This window comes from Halichondria panicea, chromosome 8 (assembly GCF_963675165.1).
Source record: "Halichondria panicea chromosome 8, odHalPani1.1, whole genome shotgun sequence".
Classification (NCBI taxonomy): Eukaryota; Metazoa; Porifera; class Demospongiae; order Suberitida; family Halichondriidae; genus Halichondria; species Halichondria panicea.
In genome coordinates this window covers 5338922-5357364 of record NC_087384.1, presented here as the reverse complement: position 1 = coordinate 5357364, position 18443 = coordinate 5338922, and the positions used below count along the sequence as shown (strand labels likewise).

Sequence of the window (18443 nt, the reverse complement as noted above, 5' to 3'; positions counted from 1 at the left end):
TGAGTGTTTACTTTATTCACAACACTAGCACTAGACTTCCTGCCGACTCATTCAAACATTCAAATTTCAAATGCCCAATATTCATGACCATCTACAAGTGGATAAGCAAACATTGGCCACAATGTTGAGATGCCTGTTTAATGACCCGTGTACCTTTGTACATTTGCTTACAATTAGTTCCTAGACTTTTGGCGACACACACACATACATACAGGCAAACAATTTAACAGTGTATCCCTGTATGTATAAATTAATATAATTTTATATTACAGTACATTGAGCTTTGTATGTGCATGTGGTGTCTGAGTGGTGGCAGCTGCATGGGCTGCCACCATTCTAAGCTGAGGCCTAAAGTGTATTTTGGCTTGATATAGGCGTAATCACTTGATTCTGAGACAGGCCTTACTCTGAGTATGCTGATGCATGCGTCTAATAAATAACATGATCGAGTGAGTGTTGTTATTCCATTGTCTGCTTTTTAGGAACCTAAAGTGTCTCTCATGGTTGCTGTTTTGTACAAATGCATTAGGTCGGTCTTTTTCCATATTACTAATAGTCATAATTATGTTATTATACATATAACTTACATGTATATACTTGCATTACCAAATACAACAAAAACAATCACAAACTGTCAAAACACACTTATACACCTTTGTCACAATCATGCTAAGTAATATGTTCTTCCATTACCGACAGATGTGGTTGTGTTCTATCCCAATACACGTGCAGTTACTATTCATTGCTTATGAATTTGATCAAATATCTTTAATCACATGCAAAATCCGGTGCATGTTAACTACATTTATACGTACTAATGCTTAACTGCATGTGCACTGTGTAGCCTGTATTCATATTTCTTTGTGTTCCCAAACTTTTAACGACATCGGCCCCCACACAATAATTATAAATTTCAATGCTATAGATATAGCTGTCAGCCTCGATTTTTTAGTAAACGTGTACATGTGCACTGTACGTACATACATGTAGGGTTTCACTATGAGCCAAACCACCCACACAACATGTCTGATGCTATAGACTATTCAATATATACACGTATATAGGCACTCCACTACGTAGGAGACTGCATTCATGTATTGATTAATGAAGTAGAGTTGTACTGATCACTCCAAACATGTTTTATATGTTGGCATTTAACAGTGCTTGTGTACTATATACTTGCATGATGATATAGCTGCGTTTGCTGTTCTTCACACACGATGTCATGGACTATATAACTATAAGCAACAGCTTAATAATAATATAGTTGAGTGTTAAATTGTACAGTCACTCAGTCTCAGCATTCCACAATATCACCACTAAACCTATTGCCAACTAATTCCAAATTTCCAGCAGTCAATTTCATGACTGTACCACGCCCATAAATATATGCCACAGAAACGCATGCGGAAGTTCGAGAAGCTCATGTAGCTCGATGCCCCGATACATCTTAGGAATACCATATATCGGGTTGAATGTGACGTTCTTTCGATTGCAAATTACAAATTTTCCTGTATTTCGCAATCAAAATAAAAAAGAAACGCAAAGAGTGAGCATGCTGCATGCAATTCGCAACAGTTAGAAACGTAATCAGGCTTGTACTTTGCAAACCTCGCACGGTATACGGTAATGCAACTCTGTTATGGTCATTAATTTTGTGTAAATACATTATTATGTGTGCTACCCTTAAAGGCTTGTACTGTACGTGCTATATTGTCTTAAAATAAGTGGTTTAATAGTTTGCTAAAATTAATACCTTCTCACAAAATCACACACTAATGCATGTGTATAATATAAAACACTTAATTTAATGTCCATTGTCACACAGCGTACACTAATTGTCTAGAGTTTTACGGTCTATTTCATTTTTTCATCTGTGTATTTGCATGCTCGTGTTAGTATGACTTGAACTTTTATCTTCAAGCCATCTCTTGGAGTAATACATGTGAGCTTAGCTTCCAGTCTTTTAATAAGAGGCATTCGTACCTGTGCGTTGAGTATTATCTCCCTCTCTCGTTCAGTCAAAGCCTTCGGAAAATAGCTAAAAAATATCCCTGGCCATTTTTGAGGATTACTTGCATCATCGGTAATTACTGATTTCCAATTTCCAGGTAGAGTTTCCAGCTCTTCTAAAGCCTCGCTGTGCACATTCACGTCTTTTCTGTTAATTTGTTTTTCGACAAAGTGTTCCTTGTCAAAAACTCCTTGCACAAAAAGGTAGAAGCATTCAATATGGGTGTTTTCTACGAGGTCGGGCCCATCATGCATATATTCTAATATATCTCCAATCGTGTCTGTTGTTATCTCTTGGCTTTTCTCTTTGTACAAACATGCTCTACTAAACATGATACGGATGTCTGGGTGTTGTATCCTCTTCAATGGCACACGAAATTTTTTGTTTATATATTTTTCTCGTTCGCGTTCGTTATCTTTTTGTACGTGGTCCACAACAAAAAGGAGTCCAACCCATCCTGGTTTTGTTTTAATCTGTTGATTTTTACCTACTTCACTGTTGAGGATAGCAATTGCTTCTTTTTGAATCTCAGGATCTCGACAAATGTCTTGTCCAAGTCTGATGTACATGTAGAAGCATCGAATATGTGTATTTAGAGACTCAGAACTGTTAGGGATACGGTATGGTCATTTATGGTCATTTGAACGTCTATCTTGAAAATGAAATGGGGCAAAATGTTTAGTTTGAGCAATCTGTGAAAAAATGTTGTCCCTCGAAAATAACCCGCTTGGTAATTTATCAAGGCCATTCTTTAATTCTTGAATAATGTGCCTATTATTCTCATAAAATCAGTATCATAAATTATTTTATATAAAAAATAATTATTATTCCCCCAAAAAATGACATAATAATTATAGACAAAATTAAGACGTAGACATAAACACAACTGACACGCAAGTCATAATTAATAATTATTATTATCATGATTCTCAGTGTTATCTTGCTGATTCACCTTCATCATTTTTTGCCATCAGAACGTCGTTATGCTAAACTTAATATAATGATCTTTACCAATGGACATTATTCCCTTAGACACCTATTATTTCCGAGCATAAATTATCAGGGCCTACCGCTATACGGTATTTGCAGCTGAAGTGATCCGTACCAGGAACAATGAAAAGGGACACTAAAGTGACTAAGAAAGCTAGAATTACGATTGTGGATGTTGCTTCTTTGCTTATCCTAGCCCCAGAACATACCAGGAGCCATGTTTCTATAAGGCTCCAGTCTTCTTTGCTGACTTTGCTGTGATCCTATAGTCCAGTCTAAAACTCCGTTCACAAAAATTCCTCCAGTCTATAACGTTAATTTTATCGCTCCTGTTATACTTGATGCTTATAGCCAGCTCCCATGCTCATACATACTACTTGCATTTGTAATTGTACAACACTCTTCTGGTTTCTTCATGTCAACAGCCGAGAGTTAGCATTTCAGTGCTCTAGTATAGTTAACCCGAGGCGCGTGGGCGGCCACGGGTTATAGTAGTCGTTACCCGAGGCACGTGGGCGGCCACGGGTATAGTAGTCTGTTGGTTTGTTTGTTTGTTTGTGATCGGCTTTTCTACTCACCTGGATGCCACAGCACTGCGTTTACAGCATGGATAGCCTTCACACAACAATATCTTGATTTAAATAGTGGCAGATTTTGATGTTAAAGCTTCTTTGTCGAGCAAAAGCTAAGAAGCTTAAACAAACTTGTGACTAGGTCTGCTTACCTGGATGTTCTAGCACTGTGTTTACAGCATGAGTAGCCTCCACACAACAAGTTAGTACTTTTGATAGTGGTAGCTTTCAGTGTTAAAGCTTCGTTGTCTAATAAAAGCGAGCAAAATGTAGCTTGAACAGAACTTGCACATGTGTTACTTATAACTGAAGTGATCCTGTACCAAGAACGATGGAACAGGGTCACTAAAGTAGAAAGCTTGAATTATAGCTCCTGCTGCTTTAGCTGACTGAGATCCTACTTCATGCAGGACCTGGAGCCATACTTCTCTGAGACTCCAGGCTTCTTTGCTAATCCACAGTGCATATACTTATAGTACCACTACCTGTTCTCAAATGTTTCCTCCAGTTTGGTTTAGTTTATTGCTCCTGAGTTGCTGTGCAAGTCATACATGATAACAACATCACTATATGATATGCACTGCAATATTATCACTCTTCTGGTTTCTTTATAATCATGTCACCAGCCGAGGGTTTGCACTTTAGTGCTCTAGTTTCTCTATAAATAATTTGAAACGATTGATACGACAATAGCAATTACATAACACAGTGCTGAACTAGCTCGATTAGTGTCTATAATTATAATAATTATAATATACTCCTGGTACTATAAGTAAGTGTTTTTGATCCTAGCTCACTTGTATATATAAATATGTATATATATATATATATCGTGCGATCTACATAAATGTGTACGTGCAAGCACGTGTGAACACAATACTAACAAGTTTCTCTGGCAGACGTATGCCCTGGGCCTGAAACTCCTTTATAAACAGGCCTCCCAGATATTCCTTTAGAGGTGCTCGGACTTCTTTGTGTAGTCGCCACTCTCTCTCGCGCTCTGTTTCAAAGCGTTTTTTGGGGAAATGGCCGATAAATGTGTAAGGAAAAGCGGTCACTGGTTCCACTACCCTCCACTCTCCAGGGATATGTAGTGCAAGATTGATGCTCAGGGGCAGTGCGACTGTTGGTGGAATGTTACGGAATTTTATCATAAGATAGAAGCAATCCAAGTGCTCATTGCTAGGGTTTTGAGAATGCTTTCTATCTCGGGAGTACTCAAGCTGTGCTTAACCACTTCTGTTTTGTACTTGCAAGCACGGCTGGCAATGATATTTGGTGGGTTTTGGGGGTCAGAATATTCAGCTAGCAGTGGCATTCGAATAACATGATTGAGCCTCTCCTCTCGTTGGCGCTCTGTCTCAATTGGTGATATCTTAGGACATTTCACTTGACTAAACACTAGCTCCGGCCATTCCTTCTCGAGGTTTTCCCATACATTTATTCCTTCAATTTTGTTTAGTTTAGCGGTGATTTCAAGTCGTTTGTCAAGAATTTCTGTTCCGAGTAGGAGAAAAAAGTATTCAATATGTAAATCTTGTGGATGTGACTGTCCGTACTCCCTCTCGAGTATTTCTCCAACTATAGCAGTATCATCTTGATATGCCATGTTCATGTGCAGACAAAACCTGTCTATATAGCTAGGCTATTAATCAACTTTCTTTGTATGATCGAGTCACTTATTTAGGTGTAGTCAGTCATGCAGCAGCTAGTAGGTTGCTATCTGTTATTTTGGCTACTTTTATGGTCAAAAGCATCACGTGCATAAGTCGTTATACTTATGAATACTGTTGACATTGCCGTATTCACAGTTACGTACTGTTCTAGACTTTTGGCGACAATATTGCATTGTTACATGTATATTGTACATGTATCACATGATTTAAATTCAATCAACAGTGCTATTAATAGATGATATACATGTAGTTACGTTTGTTCCTGACAGTGTTAACTACATTAAGGTAGTTACAGCTCATTGTTTGTTGTATTGTATATACAGTCACTTTCACTGTGAGTGTAAATTTACTTTATTCACAACACTATAGCACTAGACTTCCTGCCGACTCATTCAAACATTCAAATTTCAAATGCCCAATATTCATGACCATCTACAAGTGGATAAGCAAACATTGGCCACAATGTTGAGATGCCTGTTGAATGACCCGTGTACCTTTGTACATTTGCTAGTTCCTAGACTTTTGGCGACACACACACATACATACAGGCAAACAATTTAACAGTGTATCCCTGTATGTATAGGGATATAATTATAATTTTATATTACAGTACATTGAGCTTTGTATGTGCACGTGGTGTCTGAGTGGTGGCAGCTGCATGGGCTGCCACCATTCTGAGCTGAGGCCTAAAGTGTATTTTGGCTTGATATAGACGTAATCACTTGATTCTGAGACAGGCCTTACCCGAGTATGCTGATGCATGCGTCTAATAAATAACATGATCGAGTGAGTGTTGTTATTCCATTGTCTAGGAACCTAAAGTGTCTCTCATGGTTGCTGTTTTGTACAAATACATTCGGTCTTTTTCCATATTATCATATAGACTAATAGTCATATGTTATTGTACTATGGTTGCACCAAAGATCAAAGGCTTCAGTTGTAGTTTATACTACTTATACAACCTGTCTGACCACAGCCATGGTATATGGCTGTTATACCCTAGTGTATAACAGCCATATACCATGGCTTGTGGTCAAACTACATGTACAGCTAGAACTGAATACAGTATCCCACCTTTGCAACAAAATTGGGTTTTTTGACACACTGTTTCAATTAAAACAATGACACACTAGATCTACTCAATTCAATCAATATTAGAGCTAGAGAGAATTCAATACAAAAAAGGGTCTACTAATGTTTTAGTCAACATAAAAAGAGCCAAGTTCGAGCGATGAATAGTTCCAAAAAGGAGGCAAATTTGGAAGAACTCCGTGAACCGAACGATACTGGTTTGTTTGTGTTGCTTTTTTTCAACTTTCAACATTGGTTGTCACAACCTGCTTATTGCATTGCTGCATGGGACCAGGAGCAGTAAGAAGGGTCCAGACTGCCAAGTGTTTCTCAGACTAAAGAGACTGCACTGCACTGGGCCAGTACAGTAGGCTTGTGGAATGATATTTTCGGGTACATTTGCACTCTTTGTAGACAAGTAGCACCAGTGTACTTTCTTGAAGTGCCTTCTATAAAGATGCAGAAACACAGCCTTCACAATTGCTTGCTTGAATCATAGACGCTTGCTTGAATCAGCCATCGCTTTTTAAAAAAATAGCAAATTCATTGCATAGCTATAGCAACAGTGACGTCAAACAGTAGTTATAAGCATATTCATTGAAGAAGCATGACAGGAAGTAGCTAAACATAGTAGTACAGTTCTAAACATAGTACAAGCCAGTTAAACTATGGCCTCTCGTGGTATATTTGCTTTACACGCTCGAGTAATCAGATAAACCAACTCGGCTGCGCCTCGTGGTTTATCAGATTACTCTCGCGTGTAAATCAAATATACCACTCGAGGCCATTGTTTAACTATAACTTATACGTATAACTTACATGTATATACTTGCATTACCAAATACAACAAAAACAATCACAAACTGTCAAAACACACTTATACACCTTTGTCACTTATACACCTTTGTCACAATCATGCTAAGTAATATGTTCTTCCATTACCGACAGATGTGGTTGTGTTCTATCCCAATACACGTGCAGTCACTATTCATTGCTTATGAATTTGATCGAATATCTTTAATCACATGCAAAATCCTGTGCATGTTAACTACATTTATACGTACTAATGCTTAACTGCATGTGCACTGTGTAGCCTGTATTCATATTTCTTTGTGTTCCCAAACTTTTAACGACACTGGCCCCCACACAATAATTATGAATTTCAATGCTATAGATATAGCTGTCAGCCTCGATTTTTGAGTAAACGTGTACATGTGCACTGTACGTACATACATGTAGGGTTTCACTATGAGCCAAACCACCCACACAACATGTCTGATGCTATAGACTATTCAATATATACACGTATATAGGCACTCCACTACGTAGGAGACTGCATTCATGTATTGATTAATGAAGTAGAGTTGTACTGATCACTCCAAACATGTTTTATATGTTGGCATTTAATAGTGCTTGTGTGCTATACTTGCATGATGATATAGCTGTGTTTGCTGTTCTTCACACACTCCCCTATACAGATGTCATGGACTATATAACTATAAGCAGCAGCTTAATAATAATTATAGTTGGGTGTTAATTGTACAGTTACTTTGTCTCAGTAATCCACAACACCACTAAACCGATTGCCAACTAATTCAAAAATTCAAATTTCAAACAGTGACTGTGCCATGCCCATGAATATAGTTATATGCCACAGAAATGCTTGCCCCGATACATCTTAGGAATACCATATATCAGGTTTCGAATGCGACTTTCTTTCGATTGCGAATTACGAATTTTCGTGTATTTCGCAATAAAAGAGTGAGCATGCTACCTGTAATAGCAACAGTTAGAAACGTAATCAGGCTTGTACTTTGCAATTGATTACAAACCTCGCACGGTATACGGTAATGCAACTTAGCATGGTTATGGTCATTAATTGTATAAATACATTGTGTGCTTGTATAAATACATTGTGTGCTACCCTTAAAGGGTGGTGTTATTGTAAGTCTTTATAGGTTTAATAGTTTGCTAAATACCTTCTCACAAATTCACACACTAATGCATATATAATTACAACATAAACACTTAATTTAATGCCTTTTGTCACACAGTGTACACTAATTGTCTAGAGTTTTACCGTTCAAACGGATATTTCCATTTTTTCATCTGTGTATTTGCATGCTCGTGTTAGTATGACTTGAACTTTTATCTTTGAGCCATCTCTTGGAGTAATATTTAATGTTAGCTTTGCTTCCAGTCTTTCAATAAGAGGCATTCGTACCTGTGCATTGAGTATTATCTCCCTCTCTCGTTCAGTCAAACACTTTGGAAAATAGCTAAAAAATATCCCTGGCCATGTTATTCGAGGATTACCTGTACCGGTAACTGATTTCCAATTTCCAGGCAGAGTTTCCAGCTCTTCTAAAGCCTCGCTGTGCACATTCACGTCTTTTCTGTTAATTTCCTTTTCAACAAAGTTGTCCTTGTTAAAAACTCCTTGCACGAAAAGGTAGAAGCATTCAATGTGGGTGTTTTCTACGAGGTCGTGCCCATCATACATGTGTTCTAATATATCTCCAATCGTGTCTGTTGTTATCTCTTGGCTTTTCTCTTTGTACAAACATGCTCTACTAAACATGATATGGATGTCTGGGTGTTGTATCCTCAATCGTGCTTTCAATGGTAAACGAAGTTTTTCGTTTATTTCTACTTCTTGTGTGCGTTCATTAGCTGTTTCAACATCATAATTCCCAACAAAAAGGAGTCCAAACCACCCTGGCTTAGTTTTGACCAATTTAGTTGGACCTAGTAGAGTTTTGAGGGCATCGATTGCTTCTTGTTGAATTGCTTGATTTAGACAAATGTCTTTTCCAAGTCTGATGTACATGTAGAAGCATCGAATATGTGTGTTTGGAGGCTTAGAGCCATACGTTTCGTGTAGGTAGTCACCAATTTTTGTTTGAAGTGGAGCTGCCCTTTGAGCTGACATTTCTTAATCTAGATCTTTGCTTGCTTTACTTCAGCTATTTCATTATTAATTACATGTACGTGCAGTATGAAACTCCATTCTTAGCTGCACATGCATACAATGTAGTCCATTATACGCAGCTATTGCATTGTACATAATCACGTTCTTTTTGTGCGTATATAGGACTTCCTGTTGTTTTAACCACCCACACAAAATATTGTTGCTACGTATAACATGTAGAATGCATAATTCACCAAGTGGTCAGGAATTGTTATTGCCTATAATTATAGTGCTGATCACGTGACCACTAGCCAATGACAGTGCACAAAAGTGGTCATGTGACGCGTACATTAAATAGCATAATTAATGCACTCTTTTTCCTTCATAATTAAACATTCAGGAATTCAAGAGCACCAGAATTTATAGGCATACAAATTGTTTTGATTGTACAATTTTGTAAAGATGGACTGTTCAAACTTGGCTTGAGGTATTCTGGCTTAATTTTAGGCTTTTTCTTCATTGGGATATAATCAAACAAGCTTAAAAATTGCTGTACGCTCACTTCTGTGGTTAATTTAAGCGGCATTGGTTTGTGGTTAGCAGCTGCTGATGTCATCAAAACAATTAGTAAAATACATACTATATTATTGTATATGCTTGATCAGGAGCCGCAGCTACATTTTGCTGGAAGAGGAGGCTACAATATTCAAGAGAGGCCACTGTTCAAGAGCGGCGTTTATTAGCTCCAGCTAATTCAGTTTGTCATCAAAAGTTCCATAAAAACTTGATTTCTGCCATGAGAAAGTCTTTGTGAAGCACTACTAACAAGCTGCTACCTGTACCTAGTATAGCTACGTACATGTAGCTAGCTAGCTTAATTTTTTGACTGCCAACGTGCAGAAATGCTAGAGTCAAAAGTTCACTGAGGCTACTATTTGAGAGCGGCTACTAAATGTTTCATTTTGCTAGCAAGGGAGGCTACTATTTGAGTGCGGCATTTATACAAGATCGAGCATATTATACGGTATGTAGTTTTCAGTGTTATCTCAGCAATGGAATAAACACGTATAGAGGATGTTCTTGGTATCAAAATGTAGCCCATTTATCTGTAAACTTACTATAGTACTAAAGAAATTTGAAAACTAAGCTATTAATTTTTCAGAAGTTATTACTCTAACCAAAAGTATACCTTAAAACCAGTAAATCGTGAATTACATACACTGTGAACATAGTATTAAGACTGATAAAGGATAGCCAGGAAACCTAAACCATTCAACAATTATCTTATGAAATCTGAGACCTTAACTGACAGTGTTTTAAGGTTAGTGTTTTATTACTCTAACCGATTACCCACTACAACTTTGTCTGTTGTTCTATTTATCCCCCAAACCTACCACCTCATGTTTTCATGGAATTTTGGAGAAATACGTTGTAGTTTACTCATTCACCTACACAATGGTATCAGCACTAGAAAGGTTCCAATCAACATTTAAGTACAACTACTCACACATTTGTGGTAATCTACTCTCTAGACTGTATGTAGCTACGTTTGCGGCACACTCTCATTTCTATAGATGTCCTGGCAGTGTTAACTATACTGTGAAACATTATGGAAGCTCTCACAATGTATGCATGGTTGCAATGTATTGTTTGTTTATTGTACAGTCACGCTGTTAGTTTATTTACAACACTAGCACTAGACTTCCTGCCGACTCTATCAAGGATTCAAATTTCAAATAACCGATATTCACGACCATTTAAGTGGCTCATAAATATTAAGCAAGAGTTCATTAGGAAGAGTATATGCAACTCCAATAGACTGTACACAGGAGGCATTCTGCCAGACCTACATGTACGTCACAAATACTCACTATTTTAACCACAACCACTTGAGATACAAGGCACTGGCTATAACAATATTGATAAAATCTCAACCACATGTAAAGAAAGGCCATGAATAACATCAGTACTAATGTTATTCAGTTTGTACAACAGCATGTGGTTGTGACGTTTGTTGGACAGTACTACGGCTTTAAGTGGAGTTGCATACTCTAAAGACTTCCTATTGAACTCTTGATATAAACCATACAAGCAATTCGAATGTAGTACGTATAAGCACCGTCTAGAGCTAGCTGTGTTGTTTCTTCTGGCTGGTTTCTGCGCAGTAAGTGGAGGGAGGGGCTGACTAATTGAACAGAGAGGGGGAGTGGCTCTGTACCGTTCGCTTTGAGGGAGGGGCTGGCTGCTCATATTTTGTCCAGGCTGCGCAAGATTTGAGTGTGGACAGCAGCCCTGGCGTGGACGAGCTCTCTTTTCCTAGTTGTCTTCTTGTTTGAATAGTGTTGCTGTGTGGTAGTCATGCAAGCTTGATCCATAGCAACCAGTTAGCCTATCAGATGGGACATATATCAATTAATGCACAGTGCCTCAGGGTTTATGACAGTAAACCCCTCTACACTATACATTAACTAATACGTATAATTATTCACTTCTGCATGATTAATAATTATACGTGTGTGTACTAAAAAGCGTTGCATGTGAAAGTAGATATATATCTTGTGCATGTATGACATTATGGTTAGTTATAATAATAGTATAATTATACAGTGCTCTCCTCTGCTATAGCTATATATATATATATATATATAAACGTTGAATCAGTTTACTACACTAACAAAAAATTTTGTTATAGTCACAGGCACGTGTGATTATAACGTGAACTTTAGCCTCGGACTCAGCTTCATTTGCATCCATGAGCATTTTCCTGATCTTTGGTTTCATTTTCTTAATGAGAGGCTCTCGGACTTTTTCGTTCAAACTCATTTCCCTTTCTCTCTCAGTCATGAATCCCGATGTCTTGGGGTAATGGCCTAAGTATACTCCTGGCCAGTCCGCTTCATCGAGAATTCTCCACTCTCCTGGCATATCTTTCAGGATTGGTGAGGCAGTCTCATGCACATTTTTAGGGTTTTCATTCTCTTCCACTTGAATGAAGAGATAGAAGAAGTCAATCGCTACTTGTACTGGAGTTGAGTATTTGTTTTTAAGAATATATCCGATTTCGTCGGTAGTTATAAGAGGTAGCTTTTGATCTGGTTGATCCGGTTGATCCGGTTGATCTGATTGTTGCTGGGATTGGCCATCCTCTTTGTAATACAAGCAAGCTCGAGTGAGGATGATATGAACGTCTGTGATGACTGACACCTCAGTGTTATCAACTAAACGCTTGTACGTTTGCTTCAAGTCTTCAAGAACCTTCACATTCACAGCGTACTCTCTTTGACGCTCATCACTGAATCGATCATCATACTTGATGAAGAGCAATTTTCGTGCCATCCAGCCATCATCGATTATCCTCCAAACGTTCATTCCAAGTTTCTCAAGGCTTTCTGCAAATTCTTGCTCAGAGTCTTTTAGCTTTTGCGATATCCGTCTGCCCAACAGAATCATGAAGTAGTTTATTGGAGTGTTGGGATCTTTTTTACCATATTCTTCCTGGAGTATTCTTCCAATAATTTTAGTTTTAACTTCATAAGGTAGATTCGGAGTTGCTGCCATGCTCTTCTTTTGTTCAAGGTCAGGCTGGTGTGTGTCACACGGATACGCTAATTTATACTACCTATAGCGGGAAGTTGTCTGAATTGTGAAGTTGAAACTCACAGTTACTTATAAACTGGCACAGATTTGTGATTGTAAATCTCAGTCCTTGTCTAAGTGAATGTATTCTGTACTCTTTGCTTAGTATCAAATCACATCATTCTGTGTCTTAGTTTATTTAGTCACATGCAACATCCGGTGCATGCCAATATAGTAAACTATTGTAGGCTGATTTGAACGTGTACATGTACTAGCTGTTTTGTCTGCATTCAAACTTGTCATATTTTGGCAACACCCCCACACAATTATGAAGTTATGCACTGCCATAACTTGCATACCAATGTTTATATCCTAAGCTTTATGAAGTAATACCTCATACTACAGTACATTGAGCTTTGTAAACATGAACATGCATTATTGTATGACTTGTACACTTTATATCATAATTATTGTAAAGGTTACAAGCGTAATAAATTTAAAGTCATACAGTCCCTTCCGTCACATTTATTATACACAGTCGCGTAGCCTCGAGGCATACATCTAATTTGGTAAGGAGTTGTCACGATATAAAACACGTGACATAAACATGCATTCGTGTTTTATGCTAAATTACACAAAGCACTGTAAAACGATTGTACAGTGTCTGTTTTGTACATGTATAGGTAACCACGAGAATGATACACCAATCAGTGCCCACGCCTTAGCACAACAACAGTCACATGATCCAGGGGACCAATCAAACCAACCCAATCGGAGCACGATCATCGAGAGAAGCTCTGACACTACTCGTAACGATGACTATACTGTGGACAGTGAGGGTGTGAGGAGTGTGGGAGGTGTGGGGAGGAGTGTCAGTGACCACGGACTGATGAAGAGCAAGCAACAAGATGGTGAGTGTTGGGAGAAGGTATATTACGTGCATGGTATGGCACATGGAGAGCTAGTGAATGTGTATATATAGGTATAGTATGGATCGATCATCATGCGTGTACATTTTCTGCCAATACTTTGCTTACAGTTTTGTAAACATAATTATAGGCAGACTTATAACTAGACAATAAATAGCCCACAACAGTTTACATTAATTGTCTAATTCTCCTCCCACATGCAGTGCCTGTCCGCTCTCGCTCAATGGATACTACACGACCAAAGATGTCTGCAGCCTCCACTAACAAGAAAGCACCCAAAGGTCATGTATACAATTAGTACCGATAGTTATTTGTAGACAGAATCACTATGTACAATATGTCATGTATTCTGTGTTCATGTAGTCCGCTGTTACTGTGTAGGTCGCCAAGTTTCAGCCCGGTATATGTCTGACACTGCTTCTGCAAGGAGACCACCTCCCTCTCAGAGTGGGCGAGGGAAGGCCACAGCCCTCAAAACAAAAAGCCTGTACAAAGCCCCTAAAACCAAAACTGCTTCCAGAGTAAGTGCAGTTGATTTACACTGTTCAACTATAACTATTATTAAGGACGGTATACATGCGCGTAATACTCGTCTTGTGTCAAATCCTACAAGGTATAATAGTAATTGGCAAAGTAGGTACACTGTAGTAGGAAGTGACTCGGCCATTTGCATATGGCAATGTCTAAAGTGTTCATATCGTAGTTGGTAATGCCCTCTGAGTCGTATCACTGGCAACAATCATAAGATCACGATATAAGATCACGATACAACAACAACTAAAACTATTCGCTGTCAGTACTAGCTGTAACAATGGTCACTATACTGTTCACTATTGTATGTATACAATAGTGCCGTATATAGCTATCCACTATCGTGGTAGGGTATATTATTATACTAGTGGCATTGTCTGTGTATTACTATATGTATCAAATACCTTATTAGAGCGCGAAATTTTTGAGGCATTTATATTTCGTGGAATGGCCTCTATTGTTGCACAATATTCGTGGAATGGCTGCATGCTTACCGGAGCTACGCCTTTAATCACGTTATAGCAGATTAAAGAACAATTTTCGTGGACTTAATTTTCGTGTAGGATATTGCTAACCCACGAAATCAGCGAAGATTAAGCCCCTCGAAAATTTCGCACTATAAGGTTAATGTCTAACTGTATTATTTCCCACTGTAAAGCTCCCCCCTCACAAGCCCCCCAATCCCCGCACCCAACGAGGCAAGCCACCCCCTCCAGCAGCGAAAGCCCCCCACTCCACACACCCCTCCACACCCTCACATAACCTCTCGTCCCTCTCAGTTGCATTCTCTCCGTCAGGTAAGTACCGCTATTGTACTGTACAAACCGATTCATGCTATAGTCCTGAAATGCATGGGCACTAGCTGTTTAAGAGGTGCGTGTCTGTAGCCTTGCTTTGAGGCTGTGTGCACGGGCTCACAAATTGATTTAAGTTTATTTAAGATTTCTATATAGTAGAGTTGTGGAAGTAGACACATAGTTCCCTAACTTCCCTGTCCATGTATACATACAGCTATATGGAAGCTAATTATCGGCCACAAACCAACCTGTTCCCTTCTCCCTCCTCCAGGGCTAGTGACCTCTACCCCATCTCGCACTTATGGTGGAGGAAGTGACGGCAGCTTCATTGCTATGGGTGCAGGGAAAGACTCGATCATGGCTCCTAGAGATAGCATTAAGAAACAGTCAACCAAAGTGAGTTGCTGAATGTACATTGACAACTTAGTGCCTATAATTATAATATAAAGGTGGTTATCAAGGTAGATTGTTTATAACTAAACCATCTTATTCTGAAAGAAGAAATGTGTTTAGTCTTACAAATTGTGTACTTTGTCATACTACTCCCAGGGTGAAATTGATGAGCTGGAAGTACTGTACACACGACTGCTTGAGACCACACATCTTAATGCACTGGTAAGCTACCATGGTAACACCCTCACAACCATCTGTCCAATTACTCTCTTAATCGTACCACATCATGCAGTCTGCTCACAGTATGAAAGAGCAGGAACAAGAGGCCAAGGTGAGTGGAATCTCATACCTTCATTATGGGATCACGTATGTGACAGTTTCGTCTGTAAATTTAGTGTGTCGATCACTAGTGCGTATGATATTTATTAGCTTGGGAACGTTTTCAGCCAGAAAGCTGTATTTTGTCGGTTAATATAACAGTAGAATTGTGTTTTCTTCCACATGCAGAGACAGCTATACAGTCTGTGGAAAAGTGTTGAGGACAAGAAGTGTAATAGTGTGGAGCTGAAAAAGAGTCTTGACACTGAAAAGAGGAATCTGGCGCTAGACAAAACCATGGACATACAGGTGGGTGTGGTCTGTATCTGAAGGAGAAATGTGGTGTACATGTTTGTGCAATGTCACTTGTTAAGGGCACCTTTAAAGTAGTTACTTATTCAAATGATTACATTATATATAACTGCCACCTGTCAATTACTTCACTACTGATCAACTGTCCGAATAACTGTCCACACACACACACACACACATATACAGCTGCAAGGTCTTGGTCCAGTAGTCTCAAACATTGCTCATCTGGAGAGGAGCTATGTTGCCATGGCGAGAGCTCTGGATGCCACCAGACACGACATGGATCTACGTGGAATACTGCCAGTCGATGAAGGTGAGGGGCAATCTACTCTATGCAATCATGTGAATAGAAGAACACCTTGGGGGCATGACATCTAGTCTGTTGTAGTGAGATTTTCCTTTCCTTGGGATTTTGTATATAGAGTATCGTGTTTGTGTCACAATGGTATACGGTAAATGTTAGTAGTCGAAGCTTTGTAAGAGTTTTTCAAAAGAGCCCATAGTAACGGTGTAGACTAAAGTGTGCTTATTACAAATGAAGTGTGTCAGTTGTAAGTTTTAATTTAACTTAGCAATTAGGAATAGCCCGGTATCCTCCATTGGCAGTCTTATTATGTGATTTCCCCAGTGGCCCAGTCGGTTAGCGCGTCGTACTTATAAGCAGTATTGGCCGAGTAATGCGAAGGTCGAGAGTTCGATCCTCTCCTGGGGAATATGTTTTTTGCTAGTTTAGGCATTGATTTAATGACAAGTTGTGAGTTAAGGTTATTTGTGCTCTCTTTGTTACCAGGGCAACTGACGGAGAAGCTGGCGGAGTGTGAAGATGTGTTGGGAGATGTCATGATGGACATACGCCCCAAACTCTCAAATGTAATTGTATAGCCATACTAGTTAACTCACATTCGAGTAGAACAATTACAATGTCTCTCATGAATCAGGTGACCTCCTTCGCTGAGTCTACTGATGCAGTAGTGACTACTGTCGACAAAGAACTGGAACAATTGAAAAGGTTTGTCTCGATCAACAAAATTATTGCTTTCTCAATTTCAGTTGTCTTTTGATCCACTGAATAAATTCGCATATTATTGCCTCTTGTATAATTATGATGAATCCCACCACTTTAAGTTACCCATTGCAAAGCTTCGTGATCATACAGCAGAGGCCAAATTAAAGTTTCTGTTCCATTTGGGTAGATAGCTGATTAGATTGCACGCAAAGGCCCGTTTCCACCTACGCACGTATTACTACGCTGCAGTTTCATGGTTACCGTACTTATTCGATTTAAGGCGAACCTCCGAATATACGACACCCTCGATCTTAGGGGTAATTTTCTGACATCTAAAAGTAGTGACTGCTACGTTGCAATTTTTTTTTATGTCGCATCCTAAATAGAGGTCAAACCATAGCATCGATTCTAGGCCACTAGAAACATTAAGCGGCCTGTAATCGAGGGTAGATGCGACCCTCTAAATATGCGACACCAAGACTTCAACATAACTTTTCAACCTCCAAAAGAAATGACCTCTGGCTTCGCAATTATTTTTTTGAAGTGTCTCCTTAAATCGAATAAGTACGGTACATTGCAGCATGCATGTACATGTCATGTAGCAATTGCCTTAATTACTACGAATCCAATTAGCGGTTTGTGTAACCAACACACTGCAAGCTTGATTGCACATGCACCAAACGATTGTTTTGCCTGCGTGCAACAGAATCAAAACAAACGCAGAGTACTACAGAGTACTACACAAACGAAACAGAAACTTTAAATTTGGCTTCTACTGTATAATTATGTGCACTCATTTGCAGATGTTGGAGTTCTCTAGAAACAGTCACCAAGCAACAGGTGCACCATGCCAGTGTGTACTTGGAATGCAAGCAAAGAACCACGTAACGTGAACACCATTATAATTATAGGGTCTAATGTCACTACAATTTAAACTCCCAACAAAATGCCCTCCATCTTAAGCATTGATTATGATTTTATGATTTTTATCATGTACAGAACTTGTTATTGATTTTGGGTCATATCTGATGCCATACATACCATTATAATTATAGGATCTATGTCACTACAATTTAAACTCGAAATGCCCTCCATCTTAAGCATTGATTATGATTTTATGATTTTTATCATGTACAGAAATTGTTATTGATTTTAACAAAAAAAACATAGTCTGTTTCGGGTCATATCTGAAGCCATACATAGCTAGCATGCAGTGCTTCATTTCTCTATGTGTTTGTGGGAGTAAGAGTACGTATAGTGTGGACAAGGCATTGCATGTACGTCTTGTACTTGTCTTGTTCGGCATTGGAAGTAATGGCTTTAGAGGTGTGATCAATTATGGTACAC

At 38.7% G+C, this 18443-nt stretch overlaps 2 protein-coding genes and 1 non-coding gene across 4 annotated transcripts in view; 2 read left to right on the top strand and 1 right to left on the bottom strand.

Moving 5' to 3' along the window:
• LOC135339477 (uncharacterized) overlaps nucleotides 1–18223 on the top strand; it is a 29719-nt gene extending 11496 nt beyond the window's left edge. The window contains exons 6-18 of one of the 2 annotated variants that reach the window (XM_064535585.1): nucleotides 13494–13721; nucleotides 13943–14020; nucleotides 14121–14260; nucleotides 14929–15067; nucleotides 15339–15463; nucleotides 15617–15682; nucleotides 15753–15791; nucleotides 15968–16087; nucleotides 16277–16403; nucleotides 16881–16960; nucleotides 17029–17099; nucleotides 17900–18008; nucleotides 18153–18223. In XM_064535585.1, the coding sequence (XP_064391655.1) occupies nucleotides 13494–13721; nucleotides 13943–14020; nucleotides 14121–14260; nucleotides 14929–15067; nucleotides 15339–15463; nucleotides 15617–15682; nucleotides 15753–15791; nucleotides 15968–16087; nucleotides 16277–16403; nucleotides 16881–16960; nucleotides 17029–17099; nucleotides 17900–17984 (1298 nt within the window). In that variant the 3' untranslated portion in view covers nucleotides 17985–18008; nucleotides 18153–18223. Of the gene's footprint in view, nucleotides 1–13493; nucleotides 13722–13942; nucleotides 14021–14120; nucleotides 14261–14928; nucleotides 15068–15338; nucleotides 15464–15616; nucleotides 15683–15752; nucleotides 15792–15967; nucleotides 16088–16276; nucleotides 16404–16880; nucleotides 16961–17028; nucleotides 17100–17899 lie in introns of both variants that reach the window. The other variant, XM_064535584.1, reaches the window with a different exon arrangement.
• LOC135339479 (uncharacterized) lies at nucleotides 11716–13022 on the bottom strand. Its single transcript, XM_064535587.1, has one exon. It carries the CDS (start codon nucleotides 12790–12792, stop codon nucleotides 11905–11907), a length of 888 nt encoding a protein of 295 aa, XP_064391657.1. The 5' UTR covers nucleotides 12793–13022; the 3' UTR covers nucleotides 11716–11904.
• Nucleotides 16712–16803, top strand: Trnai-uau (transfer RNA isoleucine (anticodon UAU)). Its single transcript is given in 2 exon segments — nucleotides 16712–16749; nucleotides 16768–16803. It is a non-coding gene; the product is annotated as a tRNA-Ile (tRNA).
• Nucleotides 18224–18443: the final 220 nt, after the last annotated feature.